This window comes from Phascolarctos cinereus, unplaced genomic scaffold, assembly GCF_003287225.1.
Source record: "Phascolarctos cinereus isolate Bilbo 61053 unplaced genomic scaffold, phaCin_HiC Scaffold_4;HRSCAF=312, whole genome shotgun sequence".
NCBI lineage: Eukaryota > Metazoa > Chordata > Mammalia > Diprotodontia > Phascolarctidae > Phascolarctos > Phascolarctos cinereus.
Window position 1 is genome coordinate 479546757 of NW_027555847.1, and position 26877 is coordinate 479573633.

The 26877-nt window shown below is 37.2% G+C and overlaps 1 protein-coding gene across 3 annotated transcripts in view; it reads left to right on the forward strand.

Annotated features, from left to right (window-relative positions):
- The first annotated feature begins 1797 nt into the window (after positions 1–1797).
- The window catches only part of ATP6V1H (ATPase H+ transporting V1 subunit H), a 112011-nt gene continuing 86931 nt past the window's right edge, over positions 1798–26877 (forward strand). The window contains exons 1-5 of one of the 3 annotated variants that reach the window (XR_013486223.1): positions 1798–1938; positions 3543–3711; positions 20243–20345; positions 22867–22956; positions 24990–25103. Coding sequence is in view for 2 of the 3 variants with exons in the window: in XM_021005914.2 (XP_020861573.1) it covers positions 3599–3711; positions 20243–20345; positions 22867–22956; positions 24990–25103 (420 nt within the window). In the remaining variant the exon portion in view is untranslated. The remainder of the gene's footprint in view (positions 1939–3542; positions 3712–20242; positions 20346–22866; positions 22957–24989; positions 25104–26877) is intronic. The other 2 variants (XM_021005914.2, XM_021005913.2) reach the window with 2 other exon arrangements.

Consider the following 26877-nt stretch of genomic DNA (forward strand, 5'->3'; position numbering starts at 1 on the left):
ATCACTGCCTCCTGGCTTCCCTTGTAGAGGGAAGGCACTAGCAACTAGAAGCGGGGCAATCAAGCTAGAGATTGGAGGTGATACTTGACCTGAACTTTGAAGGAAGCTAGGATCCTAGGAGGTAGATGTGAGGAAGGGTGCATTCCAGGCATAAGGGGCAACAAGTATAAAGGCAAGGAGATGGGGGGTGGAATATCCTATATGGGTGAAAAAGCAAGCAGGGTAGTTTGAAATGTAGAGTCCATTTAGGAAAGTAATGTGCAATAAGCCATAAAGGATAAGCTGGTACTAGATTGTGAAAGGCTTTAAAAGCCAGATAAATTTGCATTTTATCCTAGGGGCGAAAGGGAGCCACTGGAGTTTCTTAGGAAGGGAGTGACACGAGATATTTATCCTAGAAAAAGTTTAAACTTGGTATATTTAACTTAGGGGTCATGATACCTGTGCTCAAAAATCTGATTTGCTATCACATAGAAAAAGTATTCAATTTGTTGTGCTTGGTCCTAAAGGATTCAAGCAGCAGGCAAGTTCTGAGAGGCAGATTCAGGTTTAGTGTATCGGGAAAACTTCAATAACAATAACAATCAGAGTTACCCAAAAGTCGAAAGGGCTGCCTCAGGAACTAGTATAGTCCCTTGACTGGAAGTCTTTAAGCAAATGTCAGTTGACTTTTTGTTGGGGATGCAGAAGGGATTCTTACGAAACGTTGAACTAAGGTTTCTTCCAACTATGATATTCTAAATCTGTTCTTATGTGGAGCAGTCTGAAGAAAGTTGAAATCATTTAATCCCCTTTAATATTAGTTTAGGATTCTACTTACATTTTTTTTTCTTTTTAAATGGCCATTTGATTTAATCAAACGCTTTAAGGTTAGAAAAAAGAGTAGACATAGCAAAATCAACTGGGAGAAGAGAACAGTGAGTGAGTGTTGTCTGTTGGACCTCAAAGCTCGATGAGTACTGACGGAATCGGTCCAGTCAGAGGGCTGGGGGAAGGTGAAGGGACTTCTCCTGCAGTGGTCTCAGCCCAGCTCAGCTCCAGCCGCAGAGTTCAAAGAAACTTTGGAAGAAAAACTCAAAATGGAGCCTGACCGTCCCATGCCCTCTTCAAGGTCAGCCAACAAGAAGCGATGACCCTGGCACACGTAAACCCACCTACACCTTTTCAGGCATGCCCAACCTTAGCACATTCTCTACCCCAAGACCCTTCGGGGAAGACTTGGAAAAACCTCATGGTTGTAAATTAGATAAACTGTATCACTTAACAACTTTACTACGATTCGATGCGAAAGAGTGATAGAAGAGGGGGTGGGGGTGGGGCAATTCAAATCCCAGCTCTGCGGACTACCGTGGTCAATGCACTTAAATCTCTCTGGGCCTGAGTTTCCAATCTGTATAACGGGTGCTGGGGCTGGACGATCTCCGAGGACTCTTCCAGGTCTAGATCCACGTGCTTGGGGCCTCATTACGAGGTATGGGAGCGAAGGTTCCGGATTTGGGGGCGGAGGCCACTGCCTCAGGTGCCCCTTTCTGCCCGCACCGTGAGCAGGGGTCTCCACTATCTCTGGTCCGGCCTGGGCACGGTGGGCGGTCCCCGAGGACATGCCTCGCTCTCGGTCCTCCAGCTTCTCCGCCGGGCACAGGCCGAGCCTCCAGGACCGCAGGGTGACGGAGCGACGTCCCTCCGGACTGAGCCCCGCCTCCTGCTCCATCCTTCCCCACACCCTGCGAGCCCCCAGAACCCTCCCGGCTTCCGCAGTCTGGGCTCGTCACGTGCCGGCCCATCACATGACCCGCTCTCTGTCAGTTCGAGACGGCCACAGCCGGTTTCCCTGTGGTTTCTCCGCGGCCCCAGCTTGTCCTGGGGCTAGCGCTCTCGGCGTCTTCTCCGTTCACACCCACGCTCCGGGACCTCTGCAGACCGCGCGCCCAGGACCGGGTAAGAGACAGACGCCAGTGCGGGGCCAGAGCGGAGGCTGGGGCTGCACCGGGAGTGGAGGAGAAGGCGCCCCGGGCCCGCCTCCGCGCCCGTAGCCCCTGCCACTCTTTGGTTCGCCTCCAGTGGGATGTCCTCGTCTGGGGTTTAGAGGCCTGGGCTTGGACGATTCCTAGCTTTCTCAGACGAGGATGTAGGTAAAGGAGAGGAAGAGGTGGGAGGCTGGGGAGCCGCTGACTCACCTTTCCAGACTCGCCTCGGGTCTCTTTCCCCCGCCCCTACTTCCTTCTCGTCCCCTGCTGCCCTTCCCTTAAGACTGAGTGTGGAGTCCTTGTTGCTGGATGATAGGAGACCGGGGGAGGAAGGCTCCCCCGCAGAGTAGCTGGGAGGTGGCCGTTCCCCAAAGCTGCGACACATTCTCTTCTTCCTCCCCCTCCCCCCTTTTCTCCATTTGGGCCCTAGAGCGTGAGGACTGGTTCGGTTTAGGCTTTAGGTTGATAGGGGCTCCTCTGATAAAGGTTGTTTCTAGTACTCAAGTAATTATCTTCGTCTCTGATTGCCACAATAGGAAAACCTGATTAGGCCTGGGCCAGTTGGTTGCAGAGATCACCTGCTGCTTCTCTCTGGTCTGGCCTGTCCTATCCTTGTTATAACCGTTTGTTTAGGTAGCAAATCCTTAGATAATGAAATTAGCACTAAAACTGAAGGTCTTTGGTTATGTACAATAGAAAATGGCAGGTTGATCTTCGATTTTTTTTGTGGGGATATATAAAACTGGCAATATTGGAAACGTATTTTGTATGTTGGCAACATAGCAGTTGTATACCTGAGGAAAAAGTCATTTATTACATAAAGACGTTAGATGTCCTTGATCATAATAGACTTTCAGTACTGTTTACCCTTGGATATTAGTTGTTTGCAGCACAGTCTTGCAGGAGAACTGATATGTTTGTGAAATAACAGAAGAATTTATTTCTACTTGGAGCAATAACTTTTCCACTCTCTCAAAAATTTCATTTTAACTGATAAGTCAGTCTTTTAGATCAGAAATATTACCCTTTAAAAAGTTAAAAAAATTTTTTTTTGCAATGTCATTCTTTTAGTCAATTGATAAAATAAGTAAATTGATGATTTGTATGGCTTTACTTTCACTTTAGAGGTTCTGCACATTTACATTCTCCCAGGAGAACACAGAAGGGAAGTTGATCCTATTTGCATAAATTTGAAGCATTTTCCTTATATTTTTGTATCTTAAATAATTTCTGATGTGTTATTTTAAATGATCTCTAGTATGATGTTACCTTTACATTAATGGAAATATTTTGAAGAGTCTTTTTTTCCTGGAAAAATGAAAGTTCAAGATGAAAATATCTCTCTTAGGCTATAATCCAGAGTTGGATGCCAGGAATCTTAGAGCTGGAAGTTCTTTGCAATCATCTGTTCTGCAGTGAAAGCTGCCAGTCCTCCCACCTCCCCCATTTTACATTATATCCAGACACTAGAGGGTTAGTTTTATGTCTAAATAATTAAAATTTAGGAAGTATAATGTAATTTTGTTTAATTTTTGGTGTGTTTTTTCTTTACATCTGACTTTATGATTACTGAAGATCTAACTCATTAATTATTGAAGATTTGTTGAAAAAGTTCAAGACTACAAATTTAGATGACCAAAATGGATATCCGAGGTGCTGTGGATAATGCTGTCCCAACAAACATCATTGCTGCCAAGGCTGCAGAAGTTCGGGCCAACAAAGTCAACTGGCAATCTTATCTTCAGTAAGTATAGATTTATAATGAATCATAGGAAGTCAGCTGCTTCTCATTCAATCTGGCAGGCTTTTTTCCATGGTCACGTTTCTGTGATGGATCCTGGAAAAACATTTATGATCTGAGTAAGTGGAAAAACCTATTTGAAATAAATGGCTGTCTTTTTTGTATATTAAGATTTAATGTGTTTGGGTTTTCACTGCTCTTCATCTGCATATGGTCCTCTTTTTGTTTTCTTGAGACCTGGTTTTATCATCAGAGATATTATTGTGTATATTGATGGATAGTTATGATAGAATGGATTCCTTTTTTATTAAAATACATATATTTGATATATATATATATATATACACATACACATACCCGTGTGTGTGTGTGTGTGTGTGTGTGTGTGTGTGTGTGTGTACATCGTGAATAATGAAACTTAGAAATTTCTAGCTACAAATTTTAATTGTTTTCTAAGTGGAGGAACTTGAGTTACAAAGATAATTCTTTTAATCACTCCTTTTGTGTTTATGTGTGCTACTATAATAATTTGTAGGCAGTGAAATGTTGGGGTCTGGTTATGTATCCTGATTTCTCTAGTCTGGAGTCAGTTTAGGCTAGAGAGGGCCTAAAGAGACCTAGAGAGGTCTATTTATAACCCTCTAGATCTGTTTACACTTTAAACAATGCTGTTGTTATTCATTATGAAACACAGACTGGTAGGGTTTAATATATAATGGTGGCCCCTTAAAAAATGTTTTAAGTTTGGTGAACTTTTTATAATGCTCCATTTCCTTTTATAAAGTTACTTTTTATAAGGTTGTTTCCCTTTTCTACTTCCTATACATCTGCATATTCTTTTCTCCTGTATGTCTTCATTGTACTTCACATGTCCTCCATGAAAGCCATTGTAACTGTTATAGGGAATATAAGAAGTAGATTCCTGTTCTCAAACAACTTACGATATGTTAGGGGAGTTAAGACATACAAATGAAAACCCAAGTTCTGGTTTCATATTTATAGCTGTTTACTGTATGTGCTACCAGCATTCCAAACCCAGCTAAATTAACCATCCAATTTAATTTTTGTTCTTCCTCTTGATTTTCCCTATTTCTGTCAACAGAATCTTATTCCTGGTCACTGACTTTCAAAACAATCCAATTTCTTTTCTCTTACTTCCAGTATACTTACTGTATTTCAGGTACTTATTACCCCTCTCCTGGACTATTGCAATAGCTCTTAACTTGTCTTCATTCAAACTGTTTCCTCTATAATCCCCTATACAAATAGTTATTGGAGCCTGAATTTGCCTCTTTGCAACTTCTACCTACCTGTTGCTCCTAGGTCTCCATTCTGGGGCCCAACAGAATAAATCTAATCCCTCTTCTATATGACAACACTTTAAACCTTTGAATATGGCACCCCTCTTCATGAAGTCTTTTTTCCTCTAGACTAAAATCTCAACCAATCTTCATATGTTATGCACCCTGGGCCTTTTATCCATCTGATTACTTTTCTCTGGACTCCCCAGTGTATCAGTGTGGTATGAAGAACTGAGAGCAATTCTCAGGTTGGAGATCTGTTCAGGATAGAGCATAACAAGATTGCTGTGGTCGTTTAGTTATGTCTGACTTTTTGTGACCCCATGTACCATGCAGTCCGTAGGGTTTTCTTAGCAAATATGCTAGAATGGTTTGCCATTTCCTTCTTCAGTGGATTAAGGCAAATAGAGAATAAGTATGTTGTTCCCATTTAGTTAGTGTCTGAGGCCTTATTTAAAAAACTTAGCTCTTCCTGACTCCAGACCCAGTGCTCTATCCAGTGAGCCATATAGCTGCTACCTTAAGTTTACATTCTAATGGGTTGTCGTGGTTTGGTTGATTAGTAGTGTCCGATTCTTCATGACCCCACTTGGGGTTTTCTTCATAAAGATCCTGAAGTGGTTGGCTGTTTCCTTCTCTGGCTCATTTTACAGATGAGGAAACCGAGGCAAACAGGGTTAAGTGACTTGCCTAAGGTCACCCAATTAATAAATCTCTGAGGTGAGATTTGAATTCGTGAAGATGAATCTTCCTGACTTCAGGCCTGGCACCTTCTCTACTGTGTCACCTAACGAGATTATTCCTTCTGCAATCCTTGATAATACCTACTTTTTGATTACTAAATCATGTTTTTTGTCTCATTGAGCTTGTGGTCCACTAAAAGCCACAGATCTTTTTCAGATAGACTGTTACAAGGTATGTATGCTTTATTAATCTTTACCTGTGAAGTTGATTTTTTGAACTGAAAGATAAGAAATTACATTTATTTCTTAAAAATTTCTACTTAATACATTCAACCCAGCATTCTGGCTTGTCGTTATCTTATTGTATCTTGAAATTTAGAATGATAACTGTCCCTCCTAAATTTATGTTATCTGCAAATTTGGTAAATATGTTCATCTAAACCTCCAGCATTTTAAAATCAGTGACTCAGTTAAGCAACATTGGACAAACCACAGATCTCTGGGACATTTTACTGAAGATCTTCCTCTGGGTTGATAGGACAGCCCTTTGGATCTGGCCAATGTACTATTGTAGTCCACTTAGCATGAGAGACATCATCAAATGCTTTGCCAAAATCTAGGTATAATCACTATCTATAACATTTACCTTGGTCTTATTTAGTAATCAAAAGAGGTGGATTTATTCTTGCAGGACCTATTTATTTTTTAAATTTTGAACTTAAAAAAATGGGAAAAACAAAGGACATTTCCATGTACCTAGCAGAACATAGAGGATTCAATATAAAACCATGAATTTCCACTTCAGACTGTTTCCTTAAAAAAAAAAAACTTACGTAATAAATACTATACATTGTTTTCAAACCTACCTTGTTTTTCTGTGCTTCCGTCAAAATTTTCTTTTGTTCTCTGCTGTGCGTGTTTAATTTTTTTCCCCTTGCTGTAGAGAAGGCTGCAATTAAACACAAGTACACGTACGTGTGTGTGTGTGTGTGTGTGTGTGTGTGTGTGTGTAAAACCATGCTATACATACTTCTGTTTATCAGTTCTTTCTCTGGAGGTGGATTAACATGTTCTTTCATAGTTCCTTTGTAGTTGGTTTGAGTATTTATGATACTGAAGATGAATTAGTCATCCTGAGTTGTTCTTAGTACCGTATTTCTGTTACTATGTATGACATTCTCTTGGTACTGCTTATTTCACATTTCATTATTTCATCTAAGTCTTTCCATGTTTTTTCTGAAACCAATCAGCTCATCATTTCTCATGGCACCGTAGTATTCCATCACAATCTTTTTTTTTTTTTTTTTTGACGAGGCAGTTGAAGTTAAGTGACTTGTTCAGGGTTACATAGTTAGTAAATGTCAAGTGTCTGAGGCTGGTTTTGAATTCGGGTCCTCCTGACTCTAGGGCATTCCATCACAATCATATACCACAGCTTGTTTAGCTGTTACCCAATTGAAGGGCATCTGTCATTTTAGCCAGTCTGGTAGGTGTAAGATGATATCTCAAAGTTGTTTAATTTGCATTTCTCCCAGGGGTAGGGAACCTGCAGCCTCAAGGCCATGTGTGAACCTCTAAGTCCTCAAGTGCAGCCCTTTGACTGAATCCGAATTTCACAGAACAAATGCCCTTAATAAAAGGATTTGTTCTGTAAAACTTGGACTCAGTCAAGAGCAGCCACACCCAATGACCTAGAAGGTGACATGTGGCTTCGAGTCCACAGGTTCCCCACCCCTGCATCTATAATGATTTAGAGCGTCCTCTCATATGTCTCTATATAGGTTTGATTTCTTCCTAGAAAAACTGTTCATATCGTTTGATCATTTATCAATTGAGAAATGACGCATTCTTATAAATTTGACGAAGTTCCTTATATATTGAGAAATGAGATCTTTATCTGAGAGACTATGAAAAATTTTCCCAATTTTCCGCTTTTCTTCTAATCTTGACTACATTGGTTTTATTTGTACAAACCTTTTAAAATTTAATATAATTGAAATTATCCATTTTACGTCTCACAATATTCCCTATCTCATGTTCATTCATAAATTGTTCACTTATCCTTAGGTCTGATAGGTAATATGTTCTCATATGTTCTAATATGATGGGTAATAAGTTCTGAAAGATAATATACGCTTTATATCTAGGTCATGTATTCATTTTGACCTTATCTTGGTAAATGATTGAAGATACTCGTCTATGCCCAATTTCTTCCAGACAGCTCTCCAGCTTTCCCAACAATTTTTACCAAATAATGAGTTCTTATCCCCCAGACTTAAATCTTTACATTTGTCAAACACAAAATTACTACAGTCCTTTACTGTGTATTGTATATCTATTCAGTTCTACTGATTGACCTTTCTGTTTCTTAGCTGGTATTAGATAGTTTGGTTATTTACTGCCTTATAATATGTTTTAAGGTCTGGTACTGCTAGGTATCCTTCCTTTACTTTTTTTTTGCATTTTGGTGAGGCAGTTAGGATTAAGTGACTTGTTAAGGTCACACAGCTAGTAAGTGTCAAGTGTATGAGGTTGGATTTGAACTCAGGTGCTCCTGACTTCAAGGTAAGAGCTGTATCAGCTGTGCCACTTAGCTGCCCCTCCTTTACTTTTTTTTTTATTAGTATCTCTGAAATTCTTGACCTTTTGTTCTTCCAGATGAATTTTGTTATTATTTTTTTCTAATTCAGTAAAATATATTTTTTTAGTTATTTAATTGGGATGGCATTGAATAAATAAATTGGTAAACTTGTCTTTTTTATTATGTTGGCTTTGCCTACTATGAACGATTGATATTTCTCCAATTATTTAAATTTGTATAAAGAGTATTTTATAATTATGATCATATAGTACCTATTTTGGCAGGTATGCTTTTAGGTATGTTATACAGTCTGCAGTTATTTTAAATGGGGTGTCTTATTATTTCTTTTTGCAGGGTTTTGTTGGTGATATATAAAAATACTGATTATTTATGTGGGTTTATTTTACATCCTTCTACTTTGCTAAAATTATTATTTTAACTTTTTAGTTGTATCTTTAGGATTTTCCAAATATATCATCATATTGTCTGCAAAAAGAGGTAGTTTATTACCTCATTTCCTATTCTGATTCCTTCAATTTCTTTTTCTTCTCTTGTTGCTATTGCTAGCATTTCTAAAACAGTTTTGAATACTGTTGGTAACACATAATATAACTTTCCTGTTTATTTCTTTTAATTAAATCTGTTTTAGCTTTAAGATCATGGTTGCTACCCCTACTTTTTTATATCAGCTGAAACGTAATAAATTCTATTGCAGCCCTTTATTTTAACTCTGTTTGTATCTCATTTTTTAAAAACTGTGTTTCTTGTAAGCAACATAATATTGAATTTAGATTTTAAATCTGTTCTGCTATCTGTTTTCCTTTTATGGGTAAATTCTTCCTATTCATGTTCAAAATTATAATTACTAGTTGTGTATTTCCCTCCATCCTATTTTTTTCTCACTGTCCTTCTCATCCCTCCTCAGGAGTCTAATTTACTTCTAACCATTACCTTGCCCTCCTGTTCCTACCCACCCCTCTAAGATTCCCTCACTTATCCTTTTCTCCCCTCCTAATTCTTATTCTTCATACCCTTCTAAAAGTCCCTTCCTTATCCTATCCCTATCCCTCTAAACGTAGAAGACTCTTATGCCCTTCTAGATGTATATGTTGTTACCTCTTTAACCCATTTCCCATGAGAGTAAGTTTCCAGCACTACTCGCCGTCTACCCCCCACTTGCTTCTTCTGTATCAGTTCTTCCTTTCAGCCCTCATTTTTTATATTTGCTCCTTTCCCCCTCTTCTTATCCAGTTTAATTTTTAGAATCAACACATCATATTCAGCTCAGCCCAAGCCTTGCTTTCAAACTACCCAAGTAATGATGACAGTCTTAAGAGTACTTATAACATTTTCACTTATAGGAAGTAAACAGTTTGACCTTATTGAGTCCTTTATTAAGAAATGTACCGTACGTTTCTCCTGGATCTTATATCTTGAATTTTCTATGAAGTTCTGATCTTTTTGTCACAAATACCTGAAAGTCTTTTCAGTTATTGTATGTCCTTCCCCTCCCCCCCCCATTCAGGATTATATTCAACTTTGCTGGATAAGTTATTTTTGGTTGCAACCCCAGCTCTTTTGCTCTTTGAAATATAATGTTCCCAAGACCTATGGCATTTTAATCAGAATCTGCTAGGTCTTGTGTGATCCTGATTTTAGCTCCCTGGTACTTAATTTTGTTGTTGTTGTTTGTAGTGTTTTCTCTTTAATCTGGGAGCTTTGAAACTTGGCTATGTAATATTCCTGGGATCTCTTTTCAGGTGGTGATTGTTGAATTTTTCAATTTCTACTTTGCCCTCTTGTTCTAAAACTTCAGGGCAATTTTCCTTAATGATTTCTTGTAATACTGTATCAAGACCCTTATTTTGATTGTAACTTTCATGTAGTCCAACAATTTTTATATTGTCTCTCCTTGATCTGTTCTCCAGATCAGTTTTTCTAATAAGATGTTTCACATTCTCTTCTGTTTTTCATTCTTTTGATTTTGGTTCATTATTTCTTAGTGTCTTATAATGTCATTAGCTTCCCCTTGCCTAATTCTAGTTTTCAAGGAGTTACTTTCTTCCTTAAGTTTTTGGATCTCTTTTTTCTAATTGGTTGACTTTTTCCGTAATTAAAAAAAATTTTTTCTTGGATTGCCTTATTTTTTTCCCCTAATTTTTCCTCACCCTCTCTTATTTGATTTTTGAAGTCCTTAAGAATGCAAAAGTTATTCCAGGAACTCTTTTTGGGCTTAACATTTCTTTTTGTAAGAATGGCTTTTTTTTAAAAACTTCACTGTCTTCCTCTGAAAATGAACCTAGATCTTCTCTATCCCCGTACTAGCTGCCAGTGGTTGATTCTTTTTCCTCTGGTTACCCATTTTTCTGTTTGTATTTTGTTTTATTTTTAGTGGCTTATTATTGTAATCAGGCTGTAGCTCTGAGTTGTGGGGAATGGTGCCCCAAGCCTCAGATCCTTCTTACTCTTATTTTCTGAGCTCTGTTCTGGAGCCCAGCCTTCGGCACTCCTTCCTCTCTACCCTAAGCCACAGCTAGGGCCCCCAGCCACCTGTCCCTGAAATGCTCTTCCTCTTGGTGGTCCCTCCCAGGAGTGCAAACCAGGGACTCAGCTCTCCTCTAAGTGCCCACAGCCAGCAGGGTCCCTGCCCCTGTGCTGCTGAACTCACCTAGCCTGTGCTTGCTCCATCTGGCCCACAGCCACAGCCTGGGACTGTGTCTGGTCAACACGGGCGGGACTGGTGCCCTGAGAAAGCAGAGGGTCCTTCAGCCTTCCCCTACTCAGCTGTCTAACCCCTACGCTGTCTGTGAAGTGAAAGTTCTGAAGCTGAGGCTGCAGTCCCAGCCCAGCTGTCTGAAGGGCGTGTTTGTTGACTTGGTGGATCCCTGGAGGTCACGTTTTTCTTCAGGTCCTCTCGAGTTGTCTTCGAAGGACAAATGCTTTACCCTACATTTTTTATTTCTGCTGCTCTGCGTTCACTTTAAGGGGATGTTCTGCCTTTTTTGCGGAGGACATCTAAAGAGCCTGGAGTTTACTGACCTTTTCATAGGACTATATGCTGGATAAATTCCCTGTGCATCTTCCTCATTACATTTGTTTCTTGTTGAATTTTGAGAATTTGAGAATTTTATTCTTCAGCTTTCCCAGCTCTCCCAGGCTGACTTCATGGTTTTCTTTACTTATAACACTGCTTTTTCTTAAAATGCTTAGTGTCTCCCCACTATTTAACTTACTGAAATCAATCTAAACTCCTTTGCCTGGCATTCAAAACCCACCACTATTTGGTCCCAGTTTACCTTTCCAACCTTACCTCCTTCTTCTCCCCTTTATATACTTTATATTTCAGTCAAATTGAATTACTTGCTTTTCCCTAACTGTATCCTTTGCTTTTCTTGCCTTTGTTCATGTTATTCCCACTTCTTGAAGTGTCCTTTACTCTTGGTTCTACCTTGTATAATTTTTAATTACCCTTCAAAGCCCTGTTCAGATGCCTTCTATTTCATGAAGTCTTTCTTCCCTGATTCCCCTCAAAGAGAAGTAATTTCTTCTGAATTACCTCTTTGGGTCTATTTCTATACTTTTTCATTTTCTTCCTCATATTTTAGTTATTTGAGTAGTGTAATAAATGAACTCCAGTAGACTGGAAGCTCCATTAGGACAGAGATTGTGTCTTATTCATCATTGTATCTTTCACAATGTCATGCATATAGTCAGTGCCCAATAATTGTTTAATGATGAAAGAATAAATTGAATGAAGATATTATTGAATAATAATAATGCCTTATGTGATCCTTGCAGTTTTAAAAGTGCTTTCACTTTGCCATTTGAATCCAGTTAGATGGGGAGAAGAGGTATTAATCTCCATTTTACAGATAGGGCTTAAAAGGCTTAAATGTCTTGACTGTTGTAACACATCTAGTAAATGTCACGGAGGTATTTGAAATCTGATGTCTTCTGATCCATCCAAGCTCTGTACTCTTTCCACTATGCTTATGAAGCTTTGGAAAACTGCCTTTGGCCTTAGGGCTGTTTGGTTTTCTATCTCCAAATAAAGATATAAATTGTGTTGCTCACGAGGTTGGAAAGAGTTAGAGAAAAGATAAATAAATGTGAGATGTAATTTATAGGGAGGATTTTGAGGAGAAGGTTCAACTTCAAATTGGTCTTGAAGAATGGTAGTATGTAGATAGAGGTAATGGAACGGGGAAGGAGGGCAGAGCACGTAGACTAGTCATGCCTGACTTCTTTACCCATACATCTTTTTCCCACTTCCTTTCAAATAACTTTAATATGTTCGGGGGTTTGGAAGAAGAGACAAATATTGGAAGCTGTCAGGGTGTTTACTGTGGACATTGAACAGTAATTTAGAACTTAGATTGCATTGTGTGTGTTTTTTCTTAGTAACTTTAATGAGTTATAATTTAGACTGTTCATTAAGACTTTTTGTGATATACTTCTTCATATGTGGATAATTCTGTCAGAATTGCTGAAATTTTATAATCATATTTTTGAAAAGTTTTATGAATATTTTTTGAGTACAGTTTCATGTTAATTCAGTGTTCTGAATAAATGAGAGAATGAATAGATGTGAGCAAAGGGAATTTATGTTAAGGCCACACTTTCAATTAAGAAAATGGATTTTTGTATAAATGATGTTTTAAAATTAGTTTTTTTATGTTAGTAAAAAAAATCATTTCAAAATACATCTTGTTCCCCTTCTTAAATTTCTTTTAGCAGCTTCTTTCTTCTTTATGTATAGGACTATGAAGTTGGCATAGGGGAGATGCTGCCTCTGATTCTACTGGCTCTTCTCTGTCTTTACAGTGCTCACTTCTGTCTAACCACAGTGTGGGTGCTGCCTTCCACATGAGGTCTTTACTTCCTGCCCACCTCTGTCTCCAGTGTTTGTTTTCACTTCCTCTTGAAATTAATTTGCATTTATATGTACGTGTTCTGTCTCCTAGAACGTAAGCTTTGAGGGCAGGGACTATTTTACTTTTGGCTTTATATCCTTAGTGGCAGGCAGCAAGGTTTTGCTGTAAATCATGCTGTTTTGATGCTGTCTCAGGCACATACTAGTTCTCCAAACTTTTCTTAGCCTCATTTTCCTTATCCATAAAATGGAGATAATGATAACACCTACTTCATAGGATCATTGTGTGGCCTCAAATGAGACAACATATGTAAAGTGCTTTTTAAATTTTAAGGCACTCTGTAAATGATAGCTGTTATTATTATCACAATTATTAGTGCCTAACACAGCCCCCTACTCATAGGGGGCTTATTAAATGTTAAATGGAATTGACTTTCCTAGTGAATATTAGGGAAGCCAACTTTGCCAGATTTTACATTTGTTGTGGCTCCTTTGTGGCTGTAGGAATCACTTACTTAGCTTGTTAACTTGTTTTGTTGTTGTTTGGTTGTTTCAGGCTTGTTTGACTCTTTGTGACCGCATTTTGGGATTTTCTTGGCAAAGATACTGGGGTGGTTTGCCATTTCCTTCTCAAGCTCATTTTACAGAGGAACTGACTTGCCCACATTCACTAGTAAGTGTCTGAGGCCAGATTTGAATTCAGGAAGATGAGTCTTCCCAATTCCAAACCCAGTGCTCTATGCACTGCACCACCTAGCTGCCTTGATAACTTGCTTAGCTCCTTTTAAAATGTGTTGCCTTTTAGTAGGTATTTATGTTTATGCCTGAGGTATCACTGTTAAGACATATGTATTAGGGCATCCTATAACTATTTTAGTACTTAAAAGATCTAGATTTCATCAGCTCTTACTATGTGCACATATTGCAACTTCTTTAATAGCATTGGGTCATTCCTCTCAGGGAACGGGGAAGGAGGGCAGAGCATGTAGACTAGTTATGCCTGACTTCTTTCTTTACCCATACATCTCAGAGAATCTTGCCCACTAGTGGGTTTCCACATTAGAGTCCAATAACTTCAGAGATTGGTTGAAAAGGAAATAAAAGGGGGGCCCATTTGCTAGTAAGTACGCCCCTGAACAGTTAGGATTGCTTTGAGTAGAACTTGTATCCCAATTCCTAGCTCCCACTGCAAAAGTCACAGGCAGCAAGCAGCATTCTGCGGCAGTTTGGGTCAGATTAGTAATAGTTTTCAAAGCACAGAGGAAAGAGAAGAGGAAAGGGGGTGTCCAAAGAGAGAAAAGGAGGTTTCTAGGGATGTGTTTGTCCTGCAGCTGGTAGGATGTTACCAGGTGGGAAAGCAATTTCTGTTCCAGGGCAGGAAGGAGGAGGTGACCATATGGATAAAATTGTTATGATCTGTTAAGACAAGAAACCTGTTTGATTCAAGGCAGCAGGGGTGAGGTAGTCTTGTCTAAGGACACCAGATGGGTTTTACAACAGAGAATAAAGCCATCTGTTAGACAGTGACCTGGAGCCTTTTCTCCTTCAGTGATTTGTTGTCTTGAGTTGCTGTGACCCTCACAGTTAGTTACCAGGGGTTTGACCTTGTGGTGATGACCCTGTATAACATAGCTAGACTAGTTTTTGGAGGACAGTTATGCTTTCTCATCCTTGCCAGCTTTATGTGAACTTGCTGTCAGAACCTTCATGCTTTAACCCCTCCCGGTTCTGTTCTGACTTTTCTGGACTCCCTCCTAACTCCTCCTTAGCTGCCATCTCACCCTGGAACTTCTCTTAGCCCCTGGGACTTCCTTACTTTAGAACGGGAGAGGGGAACCTGTGGCCTCAAGGCTGGATGTAGCCTAGGTCCTTGGGTGCAGCCTTTTGAATGAGTCAAAGTTTTACAGAACAAATTCTTTAGTTAAAGGGGTTTGTTCTGTGAAGTTTGGATTCATTTAAAGGGCCACACTTGAGGACTTAGAGGGTCACACATGGCCTTGAGGTCACAGGTTCCCCAGCCCTGCTCTAGAGCATCCAACTGACCTTTCAGCCCTCTCACTTGGAATGTCCCTGAACCAAGCTGTTTCCCTTTCTTCCACTGGTGTGTTCCTCTAAGGGCTTCCATTTTGTAGAGGGGTGCAGGCCAGCCAGCTTTCATTCCTCTTCAGGTTTTACTTCTGACATTCTGGACTTGCTACTGACTTCCCTCCCACCTTGGGAAGCACCACGGCCTGCCCCTGCCCCCGCACCACATTAGGACTGCCTTACAGTAGGGTTTTAGTGGAGATACTTTATCAAGAGATGTAGCCAAATTTTCCAGAATTTGTTTTTTACTCGCTCAGTATGAATTATTTTCCTTTTTTCCAGGGCTAATTTTAATGTAGAGTGTATCTTGATTTAGGAAAGCTTGATGTATAAACTCTGGAATTTAAAAAGAGATACATTAGGGAATGATTATATCACATTAGGATTCATAGCATGTTATTTAAAATATAGAACACCCTTAGTTCATTTAGAATGATTATCCGGTTTCCAAAAATTTGGTTTATATGACATTTTTCATGAACTCATGAATTATTTGTTGTATAAGTGAAGTTTATTGTATTTTAAGGAAAGTATTTTGAATCATGCTAAAACACATAGATTCTCATGATTTTGCTAAAGGAAAATATACTGAAGTATCTCTTTTTTGGCAAAGTAGATTTTGTATTTATACAAATGGCAGGATCTCTTGATGAAGAAAATTTATTTGTAAGTTTTAATTTAAAATTCATCTAATGCTGCATATATGGTATGGTGAAAGAGAAAATTGGAAATGCCACTTGGCTTTCTGATGTCATAGTTTAGTAACTTAAGGAGGTATCTGTCATTTCATTGTTTAGGCACTTTCAAAAGAAGGGGATTACAAACCTTGATTAGCTTAGTGGATGGTCTTTGAGAATTACTCTCATCCTCAAATTCATCATTTTATTGCCAACCTGATGAGCTTTTCTGAACTTAGGCTATTTCTTGGATGAAAAGCCTTTAGTCCATTACTAACTTCTTACTAACTTCTACCAGACCTTTCTAGCTTGTTAGGAACTTTGAGAGCTAGTATTCCATTGGCATGGCCTTCAAGAAGACAGGAAGATGTTCATGCAGAGATGAGGCTTTGGAGTAGGATTTTAGTGGAGGTGAATAATGTAATATTGAAATATAAAATGCCTTCTTATTTGCTTGGATTTAAAAAAATTTTTGATTTGAAAGTTTTTTTTTAGTTAAATTGATCAGTTCTATTTTGACTCCTATGAAACCTCCATTATGCTCAGGTTTGAATCTGCCATGGTCTGTAAGTTAAGGAAAACAGGATGAAAGAATTATTGTGACTAATAGTACTTGCATGTAACCTTATACTTAAGTAGTTTTACATTTTTTTAAGAGAAAAGTGTTTGTGCTAAGCTTCCAATTTTTAAAAAATCTGTATTTTATTGCCCTTTAAAAATGTCTTCATTTATATAGTTGTATATATTGTTATTTTGGTTCTTCTTTGCTCACCCTGTATTACTTCATAAAACTCTTCCTATGGTTATATTAGATCTTTGAGCATATATTGGCTAGTAATCTTTTTTTTATAAAATTAAGCTTGTGCTTAAATTTATTGGCATTGGTATGGTAAACATTAGCTGAGTGTTTATGCTGCTTTGTTTTTGTTTGTTTTGGTTTTTAGATTGTCTTCTATCTCACCCAAGCTGAAAGTGCAGCAACCACTCATGGGCTAGATTCTACTACTAATTGGCATGGTAGCTTTATCCTATTCTGTTTTTCTGACTGGGGCTGTTTTACCTCTCCTCAGCTAGTCTTTGCTGCCTGACCTGTGCTTGGGCCCTCTGATTACTTAATAAGATGTCCTAGTCCCGATGTGACTCAGAACTCCTGAACTCAAGCGATCCCACCAGCCTTAGCTCTAGCCCTCTTTAGTAGCAGGAATTACAGAACTATAGGTATGCCCTACCATGATGGGCCTGGCTTTTAAGTTATATGATATTTTAGTTGTTAAAATACTTTATAATTTTATTTTCTACCAAGTTTGAACTTTAATTTGGATTTCTATATTTTAGTGCTGAAACCTTAAAGACCCTTAAGTTGTAAGGATTTATTTTTCTCTTCTAGCATCTTACCTTTGATTAGATGTTGATGTAAAATGTTAAGCTAAATAATAATAATGATCCATAGGTATATTCATCATTGTAATATTATTACATTTATACTAGTTCTAATTTCTAAGGGATGTTTTGGTAGAAAGGCCTCTTCTATGGTGTGGACTTATTTTTTACTTAATCTTGGACATTCTAAGCATCTCAGTTTAGGTCCTCGATTGTTTAACTTCAGGACTTTATATAATCTTTCTGTTGTGCTTTCAGTTTTCTGCCTATAAAATAAATGGTAATTGCTACCAGTATTTTCAAGTTATGTGATAGTCATACATAATTTAAAAGATTGTGTAATAACAGGAGTCTGGGGGGGGCACCCTTCCCCACCTTCCCATTTTGCAAATAAGGGAACTGTGGCCCAGACTGAAGTCACATACTAATAGCAGAACTAGAATTTAGATTTCTTAGCTCTCATGTTTTAGGTTTTTTTTTTTTTGGCAGTTGGGGTTAAGTGACTTGCCCAGGGTCACACAGCTAGTAAGTGTCAAGTGTTTGGTTTGAGACCGGATTTGACCTCAGGTCCTCCTGACTTCAGGGCCAGTGCTCTATTCACTGCGCCACCTAGCTGCCCCTTCTTGGCTCTCATGACAGTGCTCTGTTATTCCTTGATATTCTTGAAACAGAATATCTAAATCGTTTTTTGAGCCTGTTAACTGTTACATGACAGTGCTCTGTTATTCCTTGATATTCTTGAAACAGAATATCTAAATCGTTTTTTGAGCCTGTTAACTGTTACAGGGAGTTTTGTTAGGATAGTTATCTGATGCTGGAAATTGATTGAATGGAATGTTTTTTTAAAGGTCATGGTAAATTGTGTGTGGGGGTGTTTGTGTGTTTTTAGCTTAGGTATATTCCATTCAAAAAACATTTCAGCATTTTAATTTCGGTTATTGAGTTGTTTCTGATGTGGAATTTCCAATTTATTCATTATAATAATGTTTGTCCTAAACAGCCCATGAACAAATAAATGATCTGCAATTATATTGTAGGTTTAGGAGGATTCCTAGAGAGAATTAAATCGCTCCCTGTCATTTTATGTATTTTTATAGCAAGTGAAAAGTAATTTCAAATAGTCTTAAGAATCTGTGTAAAATCCCACCTGTGATTCTTACTACTTTGGACAAGTCATGTAAAGTTCCTGAACCTCTCCTAATCTCTAAAATGAAGGGATAGCTAGGTGACTGAATGTATAGAGTATTGGGCTTCAAGTCCAGAAAACTCAAGTTCAAATCATGCCTCAGACACTTACTCACTGTGTGACCCAGTACAAATTATTTAACTGCTGTTACTCTTAGTCTCCTTATCTGTAAAATGCAGATAATAACAGCACCTACATCCCAGGGTTGTTGTGAAGATAAAAGGAGTTAATATTTGTAAAGTACTTTGTGAACATTAAAGTGCTCAATAAATTATTGTAATTGTTATGACAATGCCTCTGAGGGGGTCTTTTCTAGTTTTAGCTCTCTGATCCTATGATCACTTTAATGGAAAATATTTTCTAAATGTTGCATGAATCAGAATGATTTGGACTATGACCACATACTGAGAGGGAGTCAGGAGCATAGAAGGGGAATGAATCCTCCCTTATGCCTAGAATGGAACTATTTTTGATCATTCTTGGAAAAATGCCTTAAAACTAGCAAAATCTCTTTTTTGGGGAGATAAATCAAAGTAATCATTACCTATATCGTCTTCCACATTTAAGGATTTAGTATTCTTATTTAACCCAGGAGAATATATAGGACATTGAGGTCATAAAGTTTTGAGTAGGCAGACCAAGCATCCCAAAAGAGTTATGTTTTTAGAGCAAAGGAGGCTAGCAAGGAAAATGTTTGCAATAGGATGTAATAAGAGCATAATGTAGTTGTGGCAGTGTGAGTGGAAAGAGAGGGGTGGATATAGAGATTTTAGTGTCTTTTGAAGGGCATTTAGTTGTCTGAGCTGGTTAAATGGGGCAATGATGAGTTTAATTTTGGACATTTTTAATTTGCAGTGTTAGTAAGATATAAGAGTAGAATTGTCTAGTAGATACTTGCAAATAAGGGATTGGATCAAAGGGAAGAAGAGTTTTTATACACAGATACACATATTTATTTATTTAAAGAAATTGTCAATATTTTACTTTCTATGTGAGCTAATCTAAAGAAAAGACCAAGGATTGCATCTTGGGGGAGAACCAAAAGAAGTAAGAGGAGTTTATGAAGAAAACATAGGCGTGAAGAATGAGTTTCAGATTATATTATGGAGCAGATTTCTTTTTGAAGTAGAAAATGGTTGAGATCAGGGAACTGGAAGAGATGTACTCTTTGGAGAAGAGCAGGGTTACATCCTTACATTAGGGAGAAGAATGAAAGGATAGATATGGTGATAGAATTGGATTGAAGGAAGATGGATAAGTGCCACAGATTATTCCTTTGTTGCTTCTATGAAATAGGAAATAAAATATAGGAGACTCATATATTGAATATGAGTCATTTTGCTTTGGGGTAGGATATGTGTCTTTACTATCAATGTTTTATTTTTGATTTCTCTTATTAAATATTGTCATTTTTATTCTCCTTCCCCCAACTCCCCATCAAACCCCATCATGTAACAAAAACAGTTAAGTAAAACCAACCAGCATCTGACAAGGTATGCAACATTCTACATCTATACTCCTCTCTACCTTTCTACCAAGAGGACTAAAATTTGTTTTATCATCTGTCATCTTGTGCAGATATTGATGCAGAGTTTACATTTAATCTGAGCTGTATTTTAGTGCTATTTTAATTTCCACTTTTTAGGATAGGGGCTTTAGAAGAGAGAAGAAAATCTAAAATGACCTCTGGGTGGTTCATTGGAAGCCAGCCTAAGTATACACATATTAACTTTTATTTAACAAAGTAAATTTTATGCTTGTTTTCTAGGGGACAGATGATTTCAGGTGAAGATTGTGAATTTATTCAGAGGTTTGAGATGAAAAGAAGTCCAGAAGAGAAGCAAGAAATGCTTCAAAGTGAAGGCAGCCAGGTATTTTATTCTGAGACTTTTTCATGCTTCAAGTGTTTTGATAAAATTTAGATGTCTGGGTTCATATGACTCAAGTAATTTAAATATGTTATAGTAATATCTTATAATAAATATGGTCTTTGGTGTTTGGATTTGGCTATATGAATGAACCCTTTTAAAAAAATAATAAAATCTTAGATTTTGAATACTTTATCATTCTTAAGGATACACTAGGACAAATGGGGATGAATTTCATACATCATTCTGTAGAAGGGATTCTATTATTCTTTTATTGAATTTTGGTAATTTTTGATAGCCTTTTAAAAGTTCTGGCTAAAAATATCAACTTCCATAAAGCTCTCATTGGATTTTAGGGCACATTATGTACTAGCTTAAACTCACAGGCTTAAGGAAAAAGTATAACTGACTTAGAAGGGTGTGGCATCCAAGTGGAAATCTCTGCTTCTGCACATAGCTAATACCAATCTGATAGACAAATTGATTCTTGTAATTATTCTGTGAGATAGCCAGGATAACACCTCTCACTTGCTCTTTTGGGCTCTTTTAATTTTTATTTGTAGGTTAGTAAGTGGTTTTGTAGGTTCTAAACGATTGTACAAATAAATGTTAAATTACTGGCAAGATCATCTGTGTTTCCTTTCTTCTTTTCTAGCCAGCCCATATGTTTGATCTTTGGAAGTCCATTTATGTGGCTGGTCTAGTTTATTACGTCTTCCAAAGTATGATCAACATTCACTTTGGTTTTAGTTGATAACATTAGAGTCATTAGGGAGATGACTGTCAGTAGAGTTAAATCCATACAAAAAGGCTGTGTGGCTAGAAGGAACTGCAAAGAGAATATGAAAGTTCTTTTGCGTTGACATTTGCTTATTCATCTATTTGTTACTTTGGTGATTTTTGTTAAGAAACTGTTGACATATGTTTATGATTATTACTTTTGTGTAATATGACTTCATGTGGATGTTTCTTACATGTATCACCTTTGTAATCTTTTCAGTGAGTGTGGTATTTGTTATATATGGTGCAGAGTTAACTAGCTAATCTGAGAAAAGGTCCTGGATGGCCTAAAGAAGATACTTACTTGAATACCTGCTTGTTTACATATGGAATACAAGTCAAGATTTTGGCCTTAAAGCCCTAAATGTTTTGAATATTTGAAATAGTTTCCCCCCCCACCCCAGAATGCCACTCTTTTGATAAAATATTTTTACTGTATGGTTCTCAGCTTCGAGTGAATTTTCATTTTCAGCATGGTCCTCAGGACTGTCATTTGCTTCCTTTCCCTATGGGGTTAGGTAAAGCTTGAGATTGCAGACCTTAAAGGAAAGATGAGAAGATCTGTAATTAGGTGCAATCAGTTTGTCCTAAGCTAGAGTTAGAGTGAAATTACCCACATTATCTTGATGTATGTAATTTGTAGTTTTATAGTGTAAGGGAGAATTAAAAATTGCATTTTTTCCAATTTGGTCATCATTTCTTATAGCTCAAAGATTTTTGTATCTTCACATAAAAGATTTATACTTGTATTAGATTGTAAACTTCTTGAGGACAGTATTTGTCTTATTTAACTTTGAGTTTCCTATAGCACCAGTACATACATTGTACATAATAGACATTTATTTAGTCAGTGTTATGAATGAATGAATAAGTAAAATGTCTTTTACAAAGGCAATTAAAATATTTTATATTGTAGAATAGTTAATTGTGTACTTGCCTTATCCTCTCTATTTTTATTAGTGTCTGCATCTAGCTCGTCTTTGAATCTCCCTATAGCAGCGTGGCAGAGGGCCTCACCCATCATATTTTTTGTTTGTTTTTTGGATTACATCTGGCATTTCATCCATGTAGGGATATCTCAGTGAGAAAACTCTGTTCACTAATGCAGTTAGGTACCTGTTTTGCAACTTTTGGTCTGTCTGTCAGTCCAAAGGCATTTATTATGTGCCAGGCACTATGATAGTTGTGCCTTTGCCTAGGATCCCACAGCCAGTAGGTGTCAGTGCGAAAGACATAAACCCAAATCTTTCTGATTCCAAGGCCAGCTCTATCTATTATACCACACTGCCTCTCTTCCAATAATATATGCTCAATAAATAATTAGTTGAATTTAACCTCTTTTAGCTGTTATGGTGTTCCTTTTCAACATATTGTCTTTTAGAAGGTGTCAGAATCCCAAAGCTTCTCTTTCCTGAAAGATTTGGAGGCAATGTATTTTAATATGACAGTGGTGATCTTACTTATAGAGAAAAAAATGTCTTTTTTCTTTAATACACTCTCTTATGTGGCAGTCAACTCTTTTATCTGTTTGCTGATTTTCTGTGGCAAATGTTTAACCTCAGACTTAGCTTCCACTGTTCTCAGGGTGCTTGGAGGCTGTTTCACCCAAATTTTAAGCTGGTAAATGCATAAGCATATGGAGTAACTTTAGCTGGTAGTAAACATAATTATCAAGTGTGAAACTCCTGTTAAAGTTAGAGATTGCAATATTTAATATAAATTTGAATGTATTTTTATTTTCTAGTGTGCCAAAACATTTATAAACCTGATGACTCATATCTCCAAAGAACAGACAGTTCAATACATACTAACTCTGGTTGATGATATGCTTCAGGTAGGTTAATACTCCATTTAGTTTATATGATAGCTTACCTTTTTGTTTAGAGTAACTAAAATTTTAGAAATTTCACTTATAGATGGTGATAGTAAATTTTTCCCAATTCTGTAATTGTGAGAATTGTGATTTGGTAATTATGGGCTTGTGTGTAGGTGTGATTTGTTTTTCAGGGTGATTGATATATGCAGAGTTTCCTCTTTTTCAGTACTTAGGTGGTCTTTGTTGAACATATATACTAATTTTGCTAGCAGCTTTTCTTTTAAAATTGGCTAATTGTCACTATGTGCAGAACAAGGTGTTTTCTGTGTTTCTAGTCCAGCTTGCTACCTAAGAGTACAAGTCATAGAAAAATAGGCAGGTTATTAAAACTTCTTTTCAGAAAGAATTGAAAATATTTTAGGTTTTTAGGGACATCTCCTGAGAACATGAATGTCCATGGACTGCAATGTGACTTGTGGTGATTTTATGGACTACTGCCTACCATAGATAGGTATGGTAACTATGTATGGTATCAACTGTCTGCTCTGTAATCTATAGATTCAGAGAATCAGGATGAATAAAATTTTTCCATCATAACCAAACTTTCCACCTCAGATTTGAAGACTTAGATAACAGTTAACCATGACTTATTTAAATCAGACATTTAGATCTGTATTTTCCCTATCTTTCAAAGTACTGTAACTAGGCTAGTGCCTGTGAGTTAAGTGGATTAATCACTTATAGAGCTGCTCGAAGATGAGGATAAATATGTTGAAAACCAGGAAAAATTTAAAGTTGCAAACTTCAAAAGATTACATATTTAACATGAAAAATGAACAAGTAATTTCCTGCCTGCCTTCTAGAGCACTGAGAGATTAAATGATTTGCTGAGGGCCCTACAGACAGTGTATGTCAAGGGGGGTACTTGAACCCAAAGGCCAGATCTTGAGCACTTTGCCCTCTCCCCCAAACCCCCTCCACCCCCGCCTCTTAAAGGGATAAGGCTCTAGAGCAACTGATTGAATAATCAATCAATAATTAATAAATATTGATTAAGTGTCTACTGTGTGCCAGGCACTGTGCTAAGTTATGGGTTGTTTTTATTAGATAAAAGCAAAGATCTTTTTACGATCAGATCAAATGCTTCCTCTTCCTTGAAGACTTCTTTTATTATTGTAATTACCTCATCTACTATTAGGGCACTTAAGACATTGGTGTGTATCTTCTATGACCACATGCATATTATTCTGGCTATATTTAAACAGAGGCTGAGGTATTATTTAAGTCAAATCATGAACTTGTGTTTTTGTCAATTCTTTTATAATTGAATGTAGTAACAAGAGTAGGACATGCAAATTTGAAGGAATGATATGACCATATATGGAGGCTGGGAATGAGTTTGGCCTTTTCAGGGAGACAGAAGATGATTAACTTTATTGGAACCAGAGGGTTTATCTTAGTTATGTGAGTTGGAGGGTAGGTTAGATCATATGATATCAGGTTATGACTTATTTTGAAAGTCATAAGTTTAGAGTTAGTGAAATAGGAATTTTTTATACTTTCTTGAGCAGAAGTATGGAATGGCAAAGTGGTCGTTTAGGAAAATAAATAACTTTCTTTTTTATAAAAAATAATACTTTATGAAACACACATTCATTGATGCTCAGTTCTTTTAACCATAAAATTATTTTATGTATTAACTTTCATAGCATTATCAGACTAAGGATAAAAACATTTAAAAGTGTTTTGTATCTGAATTAAATCCCTGTTATAGAAGTACTTTTACATGTCTCAATAGAATAAGCATTCCACAATGTAAGGAGGTGAAATCCTTTGCCAAACAGCAAGTAATTGTTAACAACCAGAAAACAAACAAACGAAAAACTGACATGAATAAAATAGACTTTTTTATGATCTGAAAATAGGAAAAAGTCATTTAACAATATTTTAGTGCATTACTATTTGTATGTTTAATAATGAGGAAAATATTTTATTTTCATGTATAAAAATTGACGTGAAAATGACATTTCTGAATATTTATGTTTCTTCAGGAAAATCACCAACGAGTTAGTATTTTCTTTGATTATGCTAAACGTAGCAAGACTACAGCATGGTCCTACTTTCTGCCAATGTTGAATCGCCAGGATCTTTTCACTGTCCACATGGTAAGCATTTAGTTGATCACTGTACAAAGCTGGGGCAAGATGCAATTTAAGCCTCATCATCCAAAGGACATATATCATTGGAACTAATGGTGAGCAACAAACAAATTAAATGGAAATGATTTATCTGTGTTCCTATTATAATGTCTTCTTCTTATTTTTTGTATAACCACACCACCACAATGGGACTCTTACCTCCACAAAGGCAATGGCAGTGACATTTAGGAAGTTAGAGTTCATGCTCAAGAGTGGCTGAACTTGATATAACCAGTACAGAAAATATTGAAATGAATATGGTATTAAAGGTACTTAGGGATTGATATTCAAGCTATCTCAGAGAGGAGAAAATTCCAAAAAGAATGAAAAAAAATCACAGATGGTATTATTACCAAAAAAAAAAAAGCAACTGAGAAGAAGGCCTCATCAACTACTTATTAATATAGCTTCTTTCTCATCTCTATAAAATATTTGAGAACAGTCTTTGCACTCATTAAAGGTATCTTTCATGAAAGGCATGAAAAGAAAATAGGCAGACTTTTATAGTTTTCTTCAACATTTTGCATTGGTTGTCACACTATGGAATAACAAAACTTGTAAAGAATATAAGATCCTAATATGTTTATTGTTTGATTATAAAAGCAGATTTTGACTTTGTTGAACAAAATGTGGCCTTTGGTACTCTTCTTCAATAAGTCATCTCCTATGCATATCATAAAATCATAAGACTTTATGATAAACCAAAGAAAATAACTTTATTCACTTATCTCTTACCAACATTATACTTCATGTTACTTCAGCAGATCTCATGTTGGGCACTGTAGAACAGTGCTAGGTTATCTGTGCCTTTTCATCCTTTGCATATGTGTATGTGTAGTCTTCTGGTGATTTTATATGTCTGTAAACTGTAAAGTACTACCAAAAAAATCAAAACTGTAATTGATCCAAAAGTCATTGGAAAGATGTGTGGCAGAATCAGATAGCCTCCCGATAGTTCAATTTAACTAACTGATCTCCAGAAGTTCTTTGTAGATGATATATTGAATATGATGAAGACCTTCATTTCAGTCTTTTAAAATTGTGTGGGTACCAGAATAACTTGGCTGCTTGTTTGCTATCCTTATTCTTGCTATGTGGCTTTTCCACTTCCATTTATGTTTATACATTTTCTGGATAAAGTATGAAGTCCAAATAAAAGAGGAATTTACCATAGATATAGATGATGGAGCATATCTGAATAAACTCCTTTGTTTATCTTTTAAAGCCCTTAACAGTGCTGTTCCAAACCATCTTTCTAGCTTCATGTATTACTACCTCCTTTCCATACTCTGTGATCTAGCCAAACTGGCCTTTTTTTTCTGTTCTTTCATACCTGGCACTCAAACTTACTGCATATAATTAGGTTGCCTTGAGTTGGCCTGAGGTGCTGACAGCTGTGTCAGAATGGAGGAAGGAGCTTGGGAATTTGGGCTTGGAGAGAGGGAGTCTTGGTGGATAAGGATAAATGTGGTTGTGTTGGACACAAGCTCTGTGATTGGCTTATGTAGGGAGAGTGGAATCTGGCCCATCTTTCTACCTACTTATTTATTGATCTCATACCCTTTGGGGTCAGGTTAAGGCCTTCACTTTGAAGAAAACAGTTCTAGTATACTTGTTTGTGGTTGATGTACTGATTACATTAAATCCTGGTGAACTGCAGGGCCTCTTTAGTGGTGTCCACAACCATTCCAGTGCATTCTGCATAAGAAAAAATAGAAAAAGAATGTATGTTACCCAGATA